General features: G+C 41.8%; 1 protein-coding gene across 2 annotated transcripts in view; it reads right to left on the reverse strand.

The window, feature by feature from the left end:
* Nucleotides 1-321: 321 nt before the first annotated feature.
* Nucleotides 322-18,160, reverse strand: part of bcl11aa (BCL11 transcription factor A a) — a 53,196-nt gene continuing 35,357 nt past the window's right edge. For both annotated transcript variants that reach the window (XM_085182549.1, XM_085182548.1), the window contains exon 3: nt 322-6,176. In XM_085182549.1, the coding sequence (XP_085038675.1) occupies nt 3,934-6,176 (2,243 nt within the window). In that variant the 3' untranslated portion in view covers nt 322-3,933. The remainder of the gene's footprint in view (nt 6,177-18,160) is intronic.

An 18,160-nucleotide genomic window follows, 5' to 3' on the forward strand; every position in this document is an offset into this window, starting at 1 on the left:
AGAGGATTTTCACTGGTCTGGCCCACTGGCCCAGGTCAAAGTGGGTTATATGTGGCCCACGATGTAAATGAGTTTACATCGCTCACTCTGTTGGGGGAACTGAACATATGGACTTGTTACAAATGGCTTTTAATGGAAGAGTTTTGACTATTTTTTAAAATAGGAGATTCAAAAAGATACAACAGTAATTGCTTGATGACGAGTTTGCAACTAAAACATAGCTGTAGGGTGGGGTGGGGGTAATTACATACACATACATGCATGCATACTTGAGATAACTTGACACACACACACACACACAGTGGAGATAAGCAACAAGTGCCATTATACTTTCATTTTTTTATTAATTGTTTTTTGATAAAGGGACAAAATGGGTGTGTGAACAGGATTATGCAGACATCTGCCAGAAAACACAGACAGTGGTTTTCCCAATACAACTGAACAGAGACCCCAAACAAGTACAACAGAAATTAAAGAGCTCCAATGACCATCGGCCACCATTACAAAAAAGAACAAATTAAAATTTAAAAAATTAAAATTATAACATAACCAAAACAAATAAGAAACCAAAAAGACCAAAAAGAATCCATTCCATGTCTCTGTTTTAAACAGAGCATATAGGTAATAATAAATAGTAACTCCCATAGTAAAAGATAAAGTTCAAGTTCAAGTTACAACAAACAGCTCTCAGAACAGGAATAGAAAAGGCTGATAACAAAATATTCCGCATTGCCATTTACAAAAAAGTCTCAACTCAAGCAGGCTTCTCCACGTCCCCCGGGTCATTTTTAAATATGCTTTGCATATGAAAGTATACCCAATCTAAATATAAAGCACCATTTAGTATTTGGCAATGAAAAAAACTGCAAAACATTAAATTTGTTTTTCAACGTATTTATTTTGACGCTTTTTCGTAATCCATGTACTGCATATGAAGTTTTTTTTTCTTTTGTTTTTCCCCCCTAGCTTCTTGATGTTGGAATGTTGTCAGGTGGGAGGGGTGAGAGAGACAGAAGCACACAACAGAACAGGCCGACGTCAGCTTGCATTACTGCATACAAGAATGGCAGCGGGGGGGGGGGGGGGGGGGGGGGACAAGGGAAGGAGGTCTGAACCAAAAAGCAAACATATGTACAACCACCTCTGTGGACAGGAAACAGCAGCGGCCATCTGATGGCCCCACGACGCCTCCCAATACCACATATTTTAGCTGCTTTTTATGTTTTTTTTCTTTTATTTCTTTAAACATACAAATAATTCGCACTATATTATCCTGCCAAATTAAAAAAATATACCGTGGCAGCTTGGGATTTTTTTTCCACTACCAAAAGAAGGTATGGTAAATACCTTTAGAGAGAACAAGCAACAGTTAAAAATACGAGCCTCAATATAAATACTATAGTGCCTACTCTAAGTGAACATTGAATTCAAATACAATTCTAGAAATACAGAAAAAGTAGACCATAAATGTGTTTAAGCATAGGAATCGACATGAGTGTGCATTTTCCTATATTTTAAGTTCTTTATTATATATTCATATATAATTTTAATCCTTTCCCCAATGTATTTCAACCTGAAGAGCTGTGAAGAGCCAAGGCAAAAACAAAATACGGAAAAAAAAAATCACAGAGTTTGTTTTTTGTTTGTTTTGTTTTTTGTTTGTTTGTTTTTCATCTTTTTTTTGTATCATTTCATATATACTGTGATCGGAGTCTTGAACACCACCAAGACGCTGAGGAAAAGAGAAACGACAATTAAACTTAAATACATCTTCCCCTAAGAGAGCGTGAAGTGTTATTTGAAAACAAAAGTTTATTTTCATATCTATAATTAAAGGAAGATTTATACAAAAAACAGATTCTTGCAGTGTGGGCAACACAACTTGGAGTGTCAGTTGACAAGCCAGTAAGGTCTATAGATTATTCAGGTACAGACGACAACAACAACAGCTCCTTTAAAATAAAGAAGAAAGAAAAAAAGTGGTTGTTACAGTGGCCAGCAGGAATGAAAACTGCGTCCATTTGACGGCCGTGTAGGAGCATCGGTTACTCGCTGTGAACCTTTGAATTTACAGATCTTGCTGACAACAATGAAATATCAGCCCAGGCTAAATGTTGGGGATTCCAGGGGTAACAATTTGACAAATGGTCAAAGGTGAAATGGCAAGGGTACAGAGGTCATGAGGGTGGAGTTGCAACATATTATGTGTCTTATCTTTTACTGTTCAGAACAATGGGACCCTCATTGTCTGACAGCATTTCAGTGAGGTTTTCGTCCCCTTTGACGTAAACTTGTAAACAGGAAAAAAAGGAAACAGTGCACTTTATGTCCTATAAATGACAATCTAGCTTTTAGACTCAACCTGCATTGGTGTGGCACAATGCACGAGAGACGTCAGTACGTACCCCAGGCGGCGTGACAAGTGAAAACTGTGAACGGCTTGAATGAAACAACAAAAAAAATCTGCCTTTGGGTTAAAAAGCAACAGCAAACAAACAAAAATGCTCTGCATTAGCCTATACACACTGATTAAAATGATCTCATTCTGATTTTTTTGAAAGAGCCCTAGAGTACAGATAGATTTTTTTGCAATTCTCTATTTTTTTTCTCTGCAATAATACTTATGACCCTGTTTTGATACTGGAAATGTAAAGTGAAAGACATTGCCTCTAATCCCCGTAATATGTAGCTTCCAGTTCTGTGTAGCTTTCTGTCTGTCTAGCTTGTAGTTATTTCAATGCTCTCAAATAAAGTTAGCCTCATTTGGAGCTCATATATTACTTTATGCATTGTTCCACACACTGACGTATTGAAGCAGCGTTGTAGGTTTGTGCTAACGCAGATACATGACACTTCTCAGCCATGCGTTGTATCCCTCAAATTCAGGATTGTACACTACAGGTTACCTTTGTTTTAAAAGTACCTCCTTACCAAAAAACAAAACTACAAATAATTCAGATATACACAATACTGCTTGTACCATGCTTGCCATGAAATCCACATATTAAAGATAGCCTATTGAACATGTAATAGGTAGCTAAATGATGATTAAAGAGAACTCGCTGATCTTTCATCATGAATCATCACAGTCCATTTGAGCAGTCAGGTGCTTGATGCAAGGACCTTCGCTGGGTGGCTTATGTGACCCCAAACTTATGCCAGATAAGGTTATGGCCAATGCAGTCTAAAGATATCAAAGGCACTCTTTCTTATTCTACCGAATGATAGTACAAATTGAATTCTAGCACACCCTTGTCTTTTTTTTAAGAAATTTCAAGGCCCACTTATAGTTTAGTCCTCAAGCCAATGCATGTTGTTGTTTTTTAAACCCTGTCTGAACATGGTATCTTTTAGAAAGATCAGGATAAGTGCATTTCCAGGGTTGTAAGAAATGGATCAAGTCAAAGAATGTTCACTTTCCATGTTACAAAACAGAACTGTACATGATATGTGTTACAGAATGTATGCAGCATGGATGTATCTTTCTTGTCTTTTCTCTTTTTGAAGAATAAAAAGAAAAAAACTGAACAAGAGAAAAACAGCAACACATTTACTCAACAACTAACCAACCAGGGACAAGTTCTTTTCTTTTTTTTTTTTCTTTGATTAGCAAAAACATACTATGCATGCTGACTAATTCTTAAAAATGGAAAAGGAAAACTCATAAAAGAAAATAGTACACAACATGTAAATTATTGCACAAGAGAAAGGCTCGAAGTTTTGCGTCAATGCAAGAGTATTGCCCCGATACAGATCATGCATTCAATGAGTAATGGAAACAGGGTGTGCTGGTGCAAAGCACATGGTCTTAAACTTCTGCCAGATTGGCAAAAGTGGTGTGTTGGGATTGGGGCAAATCTACAAGGGGCAGGGAATAAACCGGGGACTGATGGTGGACATAACTGCGGGGAAAAGGTCCCATTGTTCGGCCTTCTACTCTGACTTAATTTCGGTACTCAAAGGACGGTCACTGTGCCATTTTTTCATGTGTTTCTCCAAGGTGCTGTAGACACTGAAGGGCATCTGACAAATTTCACACTTGTACACGTCTTTGCCCACCTGACCATGGGTCTTCATGTGGCGAGTAAGTTTGGAGCTCTGGGCACATGCATAATTGCACAGCTCACACTTGTACGGTCTTTCCCCTGTGTGGCTGCGCCTGTGCACTGTCAGGTTACTGCAGTTCTTGAACACTTTGCCACAAAACTCACAAGTATCACTCCTGCGGCCGTCCTTGGAGCTGGGGCGCCCAGGACCACCGAGGTGTGGTGTGCTGCCCCCACTGCCTGTACCACTACGGCCTGACATCCCACCATCCAATTCCCCCGGAGGGGTTGAGAAACGCAGGCTGCCGTTCTCTGAAGAATGCTCCGATGAGGATGCAAAGGGCGATTGTCTGGAATCCCCAAAGTTCAGAAAAGGGTCCTTGAGTTGTCGGGAGGCAGCATAGCCAGCCAGCCACTGAGAGTAGACATTCTCAGTGTTAGGGATTGTAGAAGTGGGCAGGTCAAACTCCTTTTCCAGCTTGATACGTTTAGAGAAAGGACTGAGTGGACTGGGACTACCTAGAAGCAGTTTCTTGGAGAGGCCGACGGAGGCGGATTCATTAGGTGATGCTCCTCGACCGTTGACTGTTGAGACTGAGCCCTCCTCCCCACGATCGGTTTCCAGCACTGAGTCTCCATCGCATATCTCACGATTGTGGTGATGGTCTCGGTTGAGGTGGTGGTGCAGGTGGTTCTCTTGGGCCATGGCATTTCGTTTGTGTGCATTTAGGGCTTCACTGAAGTGCTGCATGCTCGCAGCAAGACCCATTCCCTGCATCACCTCAGGCAGCGAACGAGGGATCGAGGCCTCATCGGCCACTCCTCCCAGTCGACTTCCGATGCTGCCGTTGTTTTCATGCTGACGTGCCGTTTCAAGGTTCAAGCCAAAGTGATAGCTGTTATTGTTTCGTCTTGCTACCCTCTCTCCATTCTGCTCTTCCTCCTCCTCCCCCTCCTCTTCCTCCTCCTCTTCTTCTTCCTCCTCCTCCTCTTCTTCCTCCTCCTCCTCTTCCTCCTCCTCCTCCTCTCCATTTTCACGTAGCATACGGTCATTCTCACTTTTCAGCTTGGCCACCACTGACTTGAGGGCATTGCTTGCGCTGCCCACATGCTCACTAGTTCCAGGCTCCGGGGATGAGGCTGTAGAGAGCCCGTCTTCTGACTTGCCTGTATTTGGTGAGGACGATTTATGCATGTGTGTCTTCATGTGGCGTTTCAGTTTGCTAGCCTGTGTGCAGGCATGATCGCATAAGTGGCATTTGTACGGCTTCTCTCCTGTGTGGCTACGCCGGTGCACGATGAGATTACTCTGAAACTTGAAGGCCTTGCCACAAAATTCACAACACTTTGATTTCAACTGGGTGGTAGAGGAGGGTGTAGCCCCTGTTGAGGGGAGAGGGGTAGTGGGCGTGGTCTGAGAGCCCACAGGTGACTGCATGGAACCTGGAAGAGGCGGTGGAGTAGCAAGATATGGAGGTTTGCTGCCCCCTGCACCTCCTGTGCCTCCACTTCCTCCTCCTGTCTGGAATGGCTGGAGTAAGCGTTGCATGGGGCTTGGCCGGCTTGGGGACAGCGGGGGAGTGGACCCTGAGGTGTTGCCCGCCAGTTCCCGAAGCCGCCTTGAGAAGTCCATTGTTGGAGGGGGATCTAGAGGCAGAGGAGGATTGAGGCGCAGCACCCTGTCAAAGGCACTCGGGTGGTGGGCTGCCAGCGCCAGCTCCTCTGGGCTCAGGTGGTGGGGGTCCAGGTGGTTCCTTGGAGGGGGGCTGAAGAGGGGTGGTGTTGGGGGGAAACGCTGATGATGGCCACCACCAACAGCGCCAGTACCAATGCCACCTCCTGCTCCAACACTGTCCCTTCCACCTGAGCCCGAGCCAGGGATGCGCAGGAGGTTGAAGGGGCTTGCATCAGGAGGCAGATGAAGGCCATGAAGTGGAGGCTGGGAAGGGCAGTCTGCGCCTCCGCCAAGGGAGGAAGGGCCACCCATGCGTGGGGTCAGAGGACTGCCATGTTCACTTTCCAGGTAGATACGGAAGCCGTGGGTGTTCTGAGCATGCTGCAGCAAGAACCAGGCGCTGCCATAAGACTGCTTACATGTAGTGCAGGTATAAGTGGTAGGCTCCTCCTTACCTGTTGTGACAAAGAAAAAAGAATGGGGGTTAGAAGAAATGATCAGTGACCTTCAACATGATGCAGACTTTGTTGCATCGGAAACAGTTAATGTATTTGTACGGAAGCTGGATTCTTTTAAACATTTAATGCCTTTCAAATGCTGCTCATTTAGTTTCATTTGACTCATTTTCAATTACACAGCTGTACATGAACAGTGCTATATACGGAACGAAACACATGAAGAGCAACTTTGTTCTCAGCTGAACCAGTCTTTAAACCTAAGGCCTAACTGTTACAGCTTTTAAAAGTGGTCGGCACATGGTGTTGAGGGCTTTGCAAATACAACAGTAGCTTTTATTGAGGTCATGCCCCACATGAGTAGCATGTGAGAAGTGTGTGTGTCTCTCTCTTTTTCTCCCAGACTGCTTTGGGACATAATTTCTCCCTTTAGACTGACTGTGAGTCCTCCATTGTCAGCAGGAGAACAAAGAAACGGGGCTATCCCAGCGGACGACCACTTCCCACTGATCTACCAAAACAGAGGCTCACTGACAAACACACACACTCCCGAACACACAGGAGAGACAACACAGAAGAATCCTCCAAACTTGTAATTTACTACTTCCTTATTTCTCCAGCAACAACCTAAATACATTAACCACCTGATTCACTAGGTCATTGGAAACCTGTCAGGGGTTACAATTAAGAGCAGATCCATCCTGTTTTATAGATTTTTTTTTACCTGCCAGGCGGTGTACTGCAATGACAAAATATGTGACTTCATTCAAAATGTAGCATGTTCTCCCTTCTGCAAATTTGCCTATTACACATACGGTTAAAGCAAAATTCAAGCCACGAGTAGTCAGAAATGCTTTTCTATTTTTATCTCAAATGTATGCAAGTTCATTGATATAGACTGTATTTTAGAGTCATATGTACTGCCCACACTCAAATGTGCATGCACACCCTTATTCACACAAACACAACAGAGCAGCTCAATCGCCCAAGGATGGTATAACAGTAGGAGTGCGAAAACATTTAGGCTCCAACTGGAGAGGAAAAATAACCCCTTCAGTCTGCTTCAAAGCATCTTCTGTCAGTGAAGCATGTAGAGTCACTTTGAGACAGCAACAAGAGGAACATCTAAAACAGTAATTGCCTTTGAATGGCCCTGGTGACGATGACCTGTGGCAGGACCCGCAATGCATGTGTAATCTCATTAGGGCACTGATGGACGGCCATCAGCTCGTTTACAAGATTAGATGATAAACAAACCCCCCCATCACTGCCATTCAGAGTGCCTTCCACTATTAAGCACTGTGCAGCAAGGGTACATTAAACAAAGTGAACATGCAGATATGCACATTTTATACATTAACGAGTTTATGCATGATCAAAAGCCCAAAGCAAAAGAGAAAATATTCAGGTAGACAGTGCTAGTGTGAGGTCAGTCTGGAATTTTAATTTACACTAAAACAGAAAGTAGCTATAGCATAACAGCTCTATATGTGTACTAAATGACTAACACCATAGCTTTGTTCCTTTCACTACCAACAATCGTAAAATATCTCATTTAATGCATAAAATGCTTGAGCTGTCTTCAGCGTGTGGGTAGAAATAGAGTTATTTAAGGAATAACAACAACTGCAATGAAAAAAAAGTCAAAAAGTTGTAACACATAATAAGCTGAAACAGGCAATATTATTTCAAAAGCAAATGGGTGTCATTCTCGGGGTCGTAATATTGATGCTAATTATCTCAGATGATTTTTTTGGTTAAAAGCTATTTTGTTGAATCGTGTCGTGGACAATAAATTACAAAACACCCCATTAATATGTAAACAGGTTAGGTGGGTTGTAAAAATACACACTAAATTGGGACGTATCACCTGCTAATTACCGGCAGAACAAATATGGCAAATTAACAGTGATACTAAAAGGATGTCATGGTTTAGTGGAAGCTTTTAGACGTCGGCACACTGCAATTTACCTCTAATAGCCAGAAAGAGAAAGTCAAAGAGGTTTTGGGGATGGAAAAAAATACTTCAACAAATACATGCAAAGAGAAAATCTCTGTGTACTAGTGTGTGTTTAAATGAGGTCTAATTTTACTGACAGTACAGAGCTTACAGGCGGCGATTTAAATTGACAAAAGAAATGTTTTTATTCACATAAACGACAATGAATTGCGACAGAATAGCTTGTCGTCATAAGGAAGACATGATTGAGTTAAAGTGCGTGTGCGCGGGGGTCTGTCTGTCTGTGCATTTCAGCATCTGGTCGAAAGATTCGCCTTCATTTCCCTTCCCTTTTCCTCTCCCGGCTTCTCTTTCTGTACACACACACACACACTTATCCCATATGACCAACCATTTGCAAAAGCAGCCAAATTATGGATCATTAAAATCGGCACAAATTACCACTAATTGTAGGCACCTGCAAAGGATCTAACCTGTGAATATCATTTGCATTATCAGGACCAGGGAGGATTCATTTATTTATTCATGTTTTTCCCTTTGGTTGATCTGCTCTGGTCTTGGACACTGACAATAAAACTGCACTTTTTCTACCTGGACATTATTTGGCCTTCCCCTTATTGACTAGACAGTAATTTAAATTAAAGGTGAATCTATTTTTTGTTTTGTTTTTTTCCCCTGACTGCCACAACTTTGGAAAACAATTTAAAATAATACTCCAATAGCCCAGAACTAGGGTGAGAGTTGAGGTCCTATTAGCCTAGAGCCAATAGGTTTAAAGGCATCTAACATCATCTGTCATCGTCCCCAATTGGACAGATGATTACCCCTCCCTCAGCCTGGTTCTGCTACAGGGTTCTTCCTGTGAAAAAGGAGTTTTTCCTTCCCACTGTTGTCGTTAGATCGCTGGGTTTTTTCTCCATTATTGTGGGGTCTTTACTTTACAATATAAATCTCCTTGTGGCGACTGTTAATTTCAATTTAATAGAATCTGTAATCTAAAAGTTCAGGCTTCAGACTCCTCTAAACACTTGGTTTCCGACAAAAGCTGACTTAAAGAGACGGGGAAGGTGCCTAAAACTGCTTGTTTCATTCAGTGGTTGAACAGAGGATGAACTGAGGCTCAGTACAAAGCTACTCGAAGAATCCAAGCATAAGAATATGGAACTGGAAGTGAGAATAATAGGTCCCCTTCAAGCAGTTACAGTTTCAAGCAGTAATTCTGAATACAATCATCAAGGTGCCGGTCTGACATCTATATTTTCATACACACAAAATGAATTAGTCCAACAGAACAGAAAAAAGGTACAATGTGTACTGAGTTAGCACAGTGTGAGCATGTTTAAGAACAAAAGCTGCCCTGTATCTCCCTGAAAAATGTCACTCTATTACTCTATGACTTTTCAGGCAGAATAGTATCTGAGGCAGATTTTGCAGCAGTCAAAATACGACTATTAGTAGGAAGGAAGTCTAATATTTGTCTTACTTGCTGTGTAAAAAACAGAAACGCTTGTTATGTAAAACTTAAATGGAGCTTCTCAGGAGTTCCAAAATGTGCATATGATTTAGTCCAGTGGGACTGGGAACCCTACAAATAGATGCAAATCAAATCTGACAAAATAGGAAATATGTTTCTCATAAGGAATAACCTTCATGCCTTTGCTTCTGACAAAAATGCCTCTTTGGCTAAAGCGGTCACATGTGCAGATCATTTCATTTGTGCAGACGCTCACAATAAGCTTTGTTTTAAGACATCTTGTGGCAAAATGCTTGGGAATCACTGGTTTATCAGAGAAAAGTTTCTCTCTGTATGTGTGGCTCTGCTCAAACTGATACTCCTACAACACTATACAGAAATCTTTTTCTGAGGAATGCGGTGAATGTGCACTTAGTGTAAATCTTCAACTATGTCATTAAATCATGAGTATCTGAATATTCATAATTTTTGATTCATTCTGTGTCTGTCCCCGGGAAAGTACTGTCATTTGAGTTAAAAAAAAGACTTGTAGGATTATAAAATGTTGACTTTACAAACTGTCTGAAAACAAAAGAAGAAAAATGTTCCTCTCTCTGTATAAAGATGTGTGTAAAGTATTAAGTAAAACAAGTAAAAGGCACAATAGTGTAACTCTTAAGCTAATATGCGCCTTTTTGACTCGTAGCTCAGACTTGTCTGCATGCTGATTGAAACTGTAAGGTTAATGGATTTTAGAGTAGGCGACCGCTCCACTCTGTCTCCCTGTAATATACTCCCATCAGCCACTTCATTAGGCAAACTCTCCACCACTCCAAGGTAGAAAAATGAAGTGAGAAAGTGGAATGGAGACGGTGGAATGAAGACAGATCGAGCCAGAGAAAGAGAAAGAAAGAAGATGCAATAGAAGTAATCTCTGTGGTTTAAGTTTAGATAGAGGTGACAAATACGTCGCACAACTTTAAAGTTCGGCTGCACGTGTGCACCAGGTATATGGAAGGAGACGGGTGGGCAGATGGGGGAAATAATAACATCCGCTTCTTTACCGAGGGTAAATGTCAGAGCCGTGTGGCTGCTAGTGAGACTCCAGAGAACACACACACACACACACACAGTTTCAGAAATGTCCTAGCACTCAATACCAGCCATGCTACAGTGACAAGCGCAGGCATTAAGCCTTATTAAGCCAAGGGCATTGCCTGGACACTTATGTGGTGTTAGATGGGAGAGGGAGGCAGTAAGACAGCTTGGCTCATGTTTCACAACTCCTTTGTGTGTGTGAGAGAGAGAAGGACAGAGTGCAGCAAGTTCCCCTGGCTCTACCCATCCCTCTCAACGACGAAGTGTAACACTCTGAGCCAATGGCTGTGCAAGGGGCTGAAATAAAGCCAGTGCACCAAAGCGTACAGCGACAAAACGGATAGATTGAGACCAAAATACACCAGAGCATCATATGTGGTTCAGGATTATAAGTCTTGGCATTCAGAAGGTGAAAAATAATTATTCTAACAAACACATCAAAAAAAAAAAAATTGAACGCATTGCTTGGTGGTCCGGGTTAGGGTCAGGGTGCTGCACTTTGATAGTCTCTCTCTGAAGCTAATTTGTCTTACTTCAGCTTTTCTTCTGCTGTTATCAACATTTTTTTCCTTTGCTTTATAATTTTTATGTCAACTGTGCTGTAATACTTTTTTTCTTTTTCCCCAGTCATACAGATACAGCCACTTAAAATGGCCGCCTCGTCCCTGACAGGACCAGGATGGAATCCTGACCAATTGCCAACTGATAGATGGTAGATAGATGGCCGTAATGATACTGCCCGCCTGTGACGTGGACAGCGCAACCATGAGTAGTGACGAGCGTCATCTCTATCCTGTCGCTGTGAACACATGCAAATGGTATTCCAGGAATCACTGATAGAAAGCATTTACAGAACAATCATCTTCTTTGTATTTTGTATAAACTTTATTACAAAGTTCAAATGAGGAATTTTTGCTTTTCTCATTTTAGTGTTTGTTGTTCAGCTGCTGTGCTTCATTTGCATATGGTCAGCTTTTAACGATCATGAAATAAGAGCCTTCTGCAGACAAGCAGCAACCCCCATGTGACAGTAACACCGAGTGTGTTACTGTAGTTAATACACCTGCAGTCTTTGAATTTATAACTGTAACTTAAAAAGATGCAGAAGTCATTTCTACTTGATTGATTGATCTCACAAGTCAGAACATGCCTGTTTAGTTTATTTAGGCCTCAGTCAGAGAAACAGTTTTCAGTGCAGAGCTGCGTTCATGAAAACTCCGACATCAGAATATTAGGGGTAAATGTTCTCTCCTCCTTGAAACAAATTGAAGATTTCAACAGAAACAACAAAAACTAAATATCAAGTAGGAAAACCCTAAATTTATGGAATTCACATCGTAGTATAAACTGCATTTTTTTGGTAGTCTTATAATGTTGTCGGCCACAGTGAAGACATAATGTGAAATACCAGCATGTTGATGAATGTAGTCGCATTCTGAAGGTTAAAATGGCAAAAAAAACTCTTCTTATCTTTAAATATTCTAAAAAAAAAACCTGAACGATAGATGCTTACAGTGTTTGAAACTGTTTTCTGCTGCAGTGACACATGACCTGTTACCTCCAAATGTTTCATGCATGTCTGTGTAACCAGAACAAGACATGTCGGTGGCACTAAATTAAAAGCGTCAGTGTATCTTTAAGATGGCAGCACATTTACAGTATAAAATGATTTTTATTGAATCCACCTCAGAACGTCAGCCAGCATACTGGTCTGTCCTTCAGCCAGAATTCTGGCCTGTAAATTAGCTGGACTGCCACCATTACATCCCTCCACAACCAGCTGGGAAACAGAAATGGATGCCAGGTCTTGGCTACCTTCTAAGACAGACCTACAACTATCCTTGTAGCTTTACATGAATTATTTTAATTCTCTATCATTTATGATGATTTCTCCATAAATCTATCCTCCTTATTTCCTTTCTTTTCTCATTTCTCTTTTTTTTTTGGTACAAGCTAGGACTCTCCTCTTTATAGCCCTCCCCTCCCTTGCTCTCTCTCTCCTCCACCCATCGGTAGTTCTCTGGTGGTGTCCTTGGCTGGGTCCACCTCTGGGCGAGATGATAGTAATTGAGGTAATGGAACATCGCTAAAACAGGATTAGGTACGCATACTGAGAGTGAGGGACAATGTCCCTTAATACAATTTGGGATTTCCATCGGAGCCTCAGGCTTTCAGAATCTGCTGCTTGTATTTACATCTGGGCATCGCTGCTCACCCTGATGAACCCCTGCTTTACCTTAAAGGGATACCTCAACATTTCACTAGAACTTCAGTTCTTTCCTTATGCTTCACCAAGCATGTCTTGCAAAGCTGGGGTTATGTTCATTTATTGTCAGATTAATTGTCTTTTCCTTTTTTTTAAAGAAAAAAAAAAAGAATGAGGAATGTGCCAAAGCAAATAAAAATAGAAATAATTGAGCTGTTACATGTTGGTAAAAGGTAAGCCAGTCAGTGCGGGTCAATCTGATTTTAAAGGAATCTAACAGAATGCTATTAGAAGAATCTGCAAAAAAAACTGCAACAGCTAATGCCTGTGATTGAGTTCAGTGATAAATATGAATAACTAATAAACCTAACAATTAAAGGCTTTAATATTTTCAGTGATTCGTTTGGTTGGGGCAATAAAGAAACATCATGGCTTGGGTTAAATGTTCCCCATCAAACAGTCAAATTCAGGGCTGGTCAGACTGTAACTTTAAAAAGGGCACATAAATATAGGCAATAAATCTATATTGCAGTGATGCATACATACACCTATGGAACATCTAACATATTTTATTATAACGAGTTCTGCTCACCCTTGGCCTCACTCTCTCTACACATCCTCAGTGACTCAGATACTTCGGTCTCATACTTGATACACTGACTTACTTACTTTACTATATAAAAAGTCGGTTGTGGCACGGGGAGCAAACCATACCAAAGAAAATGATTTTTAAATGGCTTCAACAGGACATTGAAGTTATTGACTTCCCTGTCATAAGCCATCCATCGTCTTCACCTCCCTCCATCTTTCCCCCATCATACAGCACTAAAGTGTAGCAGCTGTGGTTTGCTGCTTCTTCCAGCCTACTACACGTCTCGCAAGCACTTAGCCATATCATTGTTGTCGTGTGAAAATCTTGCTACCCTAATTATAGTCGCGTTTCAAGTTTGTCATCTCGGAGCAGCATGTTTGTTCGGGCTGAAGATCAGTGCCCTCTAAACGAAACCATCTTGAGACCGAGTGGGTTTAATTCAGAAAGATGAGGCGGTCAAGTTAAAAACAAGGCAATTACCAAAACCATGGTAAGAACAAAAATAAGAGTTTGGCTGCACTGCATACTTGAGTGTCATCCTATTATAGTGTCACTAAATTCCTCTAATTGTTATTTTGCCATCATTTGCTGTCTTGCCCGTGTAGCGAGTTGCGACCTGCAGCTCCTTTCTGTGCAGTCCATAGAAAAGCGATCTGTACAATCCTCCTGTCCTCCAATTATTTTCCCCTTTATGCTCGGGCCTTCTTACTAACTGGACGGCAAACAATTGGAATGCAAACAGTGGCAGCTGGTGTCCTGTCCGCTCACTGAGGGGAACGCCGCAGTCAAATAATAACATGACAGAAACTGCTCAAAAAAACGGCACTATGCTTGGAAGGAAATCAGCCACCATTAACAACTATGAGTCACCAGCTAGCTCAAAGGAACTTCCTCAAACACTGCACTTACAAGGCAAGTATGTCAATCCTATTGCAAAGAACAGATGTGTAGGCCGGGGGGAACGTACAACACCAACTACCTTGCAAGATAGGAAAAAGGTTCAGTGTTCCTCCTTCTTGCTGTTACACCGCACCCTGAAGTGTTTGTTCCCTCAAGATGGACTCAAGGACTCGACTTCTTTGACAAATGTAATGACTTTATTTCTACATTTCATACATTTTCATTGCCGTCTGCATCTGCTGGTCCAGGAGGCCTTTGACCTCATCTAGATTCTTTTCCTTACAAAAAAGAAACAGCTGTGCAAACACACAGGTAAGGAATGTTCATCGCAGCATTGCTTTGACCCTGTCTGACTGTTCACAAAACTGTTGTGTAAAACTAAGGCAAATGCCAGGATGTTTTTAGTACCACCCATGGCACTCAATGCCATAACTGCATTCATGCTTGAGTATGTTCATACTATACCCCAGTTAATCTGAGAATGTCTTGATAAAATCAATATATAACCCATGGACTATCAGCTTTCTTTGCAACAGAATAAAGTTTTCCAAAGTAAAGACAGAAACTCTGCAAAATAAAAAATATATATTTTTATCTTCAAAAGAAGGCAGATCAATCGGCAATGAAGTTGCCAGATTTATAGATGCTCAATCAAGGTGAACATCCAAATAAAATAATACATAAAAACACCTGCCAATGGCAAAGACCCACAATCTGAACTTAAAATAGCTGCGAACAAAAAGAAGACCTGACAATAATGAGCCGGTATTTTTGTGAGAGAAAGAAGGTAGAATGCATTTGAATTACCAAAAACAACAATGAATTATTGAGCCAGCCTGATTACATGCTGTGTGTGTGTGTGTGTGAGTGTGTGCCCGAGAATGTGCATGTCAGTGTGGTCCTGCTAAACAGCCATACACTGTAGGCTGATGAGCAAAAATACCAATACCGTCTGTCACTGTCTGTGTGTGCGTGTGTGTGTGTGTGTGTGTGTGTGTGTGTGTGTGTGTGTGTGCGTGTGTGTGTGTGTGTGTAGGATATATCAATACCTTCTGTCTCTGTGTTTGGAACCCCTGCTGGGCTACAGACTGTGCGATCTGCAACTCTCTCACCACTCTACTCGTGTGTGTCTGTGTGTGTGTGTCCATCCAGCCACCCATTATAGCTGCAATGTGACAAAGTTTCCTTTTCTTTCTCCTTATGGCATACACAAACACACACCACCGCTCGCTTGCTCTCTGTCTCTCATGCACACACACACACACACACAGTAATGTATCTCGTAAAGCCTGTTCTAATGACACAGCCTGGGCCCTTAAAACTGTGTTTATAAATGTAATTAAATGCACCGGCCTTTGTAGAAGCATCCAAGCACACTGTAGCAATGATCCAGTGTGTGTGTATGTGTGTGTGAGGGAGTGTGTGTGTCCATTTAGAAGACCAGTGCTCATGATGGCAGGGACAGCCTCCACTTAACCCTAAACCGCCATGGTGAAATTACAGAGCATCCAAATTACAGCACTTATGTGAGCAGAGAAAGAGAGCGAGAGACTGGGGTTTGAAAGAGGAAACTTGGTCCTGACACACAAACACACACACAATACTCAGTGACTCAGTGTGTTGACTTATACTTAAAACCCATGATGTAGAAACTTTCCTTCATCTTCTAATCTGTTGCAGATTGCTGACCTTAATCAGATTTGGGAGAATCGTGCAGATATTTGATCGATTACATCCTTTATTAAACCCATATCCTTTACAGAAATGATGGACCCATTGGTTTGTGGAGTCATGTTTGTTTGCCAGATATGGTATCAAAAAAAGCAAGCGGATGACTGCCAAAATGCAAAGGTTTACCTCTGACTGATAAACCAAGGGCACTGTCCACTTATACGATGGCAACTTATCAGTCATAAGGTAGTCACACACTCGAATCATACCCCGTATTCAATTCTAAACTACACCAACTGCAGGCTATGTCTGTGTTTCATGTAAAGTCTATGATCAGACCCTTTAGTAAATGATGTAAAAGCATTTTTTTGTATCACTTCCTATAGATGGAGTAAATAAAATACATCACGTACAGTTGTAGGCGACATTTCTTAGGCTATATCCAGGCTGACAGGCTCACTGATTTGACTGCAGCAAGACTGAAATATGCAAAATACTGCAACAATTAGAGTCCTGTCCACACGAAAAGTAAAAACAAGTTTGGGCATGAAACATTTGCTTCAACTCAATGCAAAATTATCCAGCCACTGCCCTGGCACCAAGTGTTCATGAATATAATCGATGTTCTATTCAATAAACCAAACGGCTGTTATTTCAGTCCCTAAATGGAAACCTCTTGATCACCAGTCTAGCTCACCAGTGACTGTAAGCACCACCGAAGGGCTCGCTGTGGGGAGAAGGTTTTACTGGCTAACACCAAAAGCCACAGAAACAATCACTTTTCTGGATATAGGTCACATTCAAAAGCTTACATTATGTAACAGTGTTCTGAATGGTGACGCTAACTTATGGCATTCATCAGGTGAACCAATTAGAGGTAGACTGCATTTAACAGAATACTAAACAAGGATACTTTCAGACACTAGAGTCACCTTTTAATGAACGGTTAATGCAGTTTGACTTTTCAGTTGTTCTGAGATTTCCATGACTATGTCAAACAGGTAAAAACAACCAAACAAAGAAATACAACATAGTGTGGTGACCCTGACAGGCCAAATGCACTGTCAGGTATTAAGCATGTACTTCTGCTGTGTTTTCTGTGCTTTCTGAACATGTCTGCAGCTGTAGTGCATTTGACCTCTCAGGGCCACCATACTCCCCTTTGGTGTCTGAAAATCGATAACATGTGGATAAAGCAAAATCCAACCATAACCCTGGATCGTTCACCTTTGATTTGGTGAAAATTAGGAGGTTCACATAAAATCCATCAAAAAAAATGTAGGGAAGTGCAATCCAATGGATATGCTGTCAGCTGGTTGTTCATAAAGTCACTAAATGATCTGAACTAAACATTTAAAACACTGTTCAGGGAGTCTGAGGACAGCGGGAAGCTGTAAAGACAATTTAAAGTCTCTCTGTCACAGGATCGTCTGTCAAATATTCTCAGTCATTCAGTGATGTGCAGCTGTGATTCAGTAGGTTAACATAAATGATTGATCAGAATAGGTTGATGTACTTTTTCTTAAAAAATACACATGCTTTGTTTTCCCTAGAAACACACACACACTCATGTGTAAAATCTCTGATGAGATAAGAGCTCATGCTGAGAAGAAGCAGATTTTCTCTAGTGCCACAAGCAAGAGGTTGGTGGTCACTAAAGGCACACGCACACACACCTACACACACGCACGCACACACACACACACACGCACACACACACACTGGTGTATATACACAAAGCCAGTCTGGTATTGAGTGATCTGAGGGACCTGCAACAGCTGCCAAGTAGGACAATTTAGTCATCAGTGTGTGTGTGTGTGTGTGTGTGTGCGTGTGTGTGTGTGTGTGTGTGTGTGTGTGTCTTGCGGTGACCACAGTGGGAGATCACTCTGAGCCGAGCAAACACCTCAGCTGGCCGGAGGCCCTCACACACTATCACGCACGCACACAACACAGCACTTTGCTTCCTCTCTTCATCTAATCCCTCCTATGTCCAGTCGGCTTCATCCCTCCATCTGTCCATCAACACTGCATACAGGTGGCTGTCCTCACTCTTTCTACCCCGTATCACTCGATCCCTCCATCCCACTTTTTAATTTTTCCT

Source organism: Neolamprologus multifasciatus, chromosome 13, assembly GCF_963576455.1.
Source record: "Neolamprologus multifasciatus chromosome 13, fNeoMul1.2, whole genome shotgun sequence".
NCBI lineage: Eukaryota > Metazoa > Chordata > Actinopteri > Cichliformes > Cichlidae > Neolamprologus > Neolamprologus multifasciatus.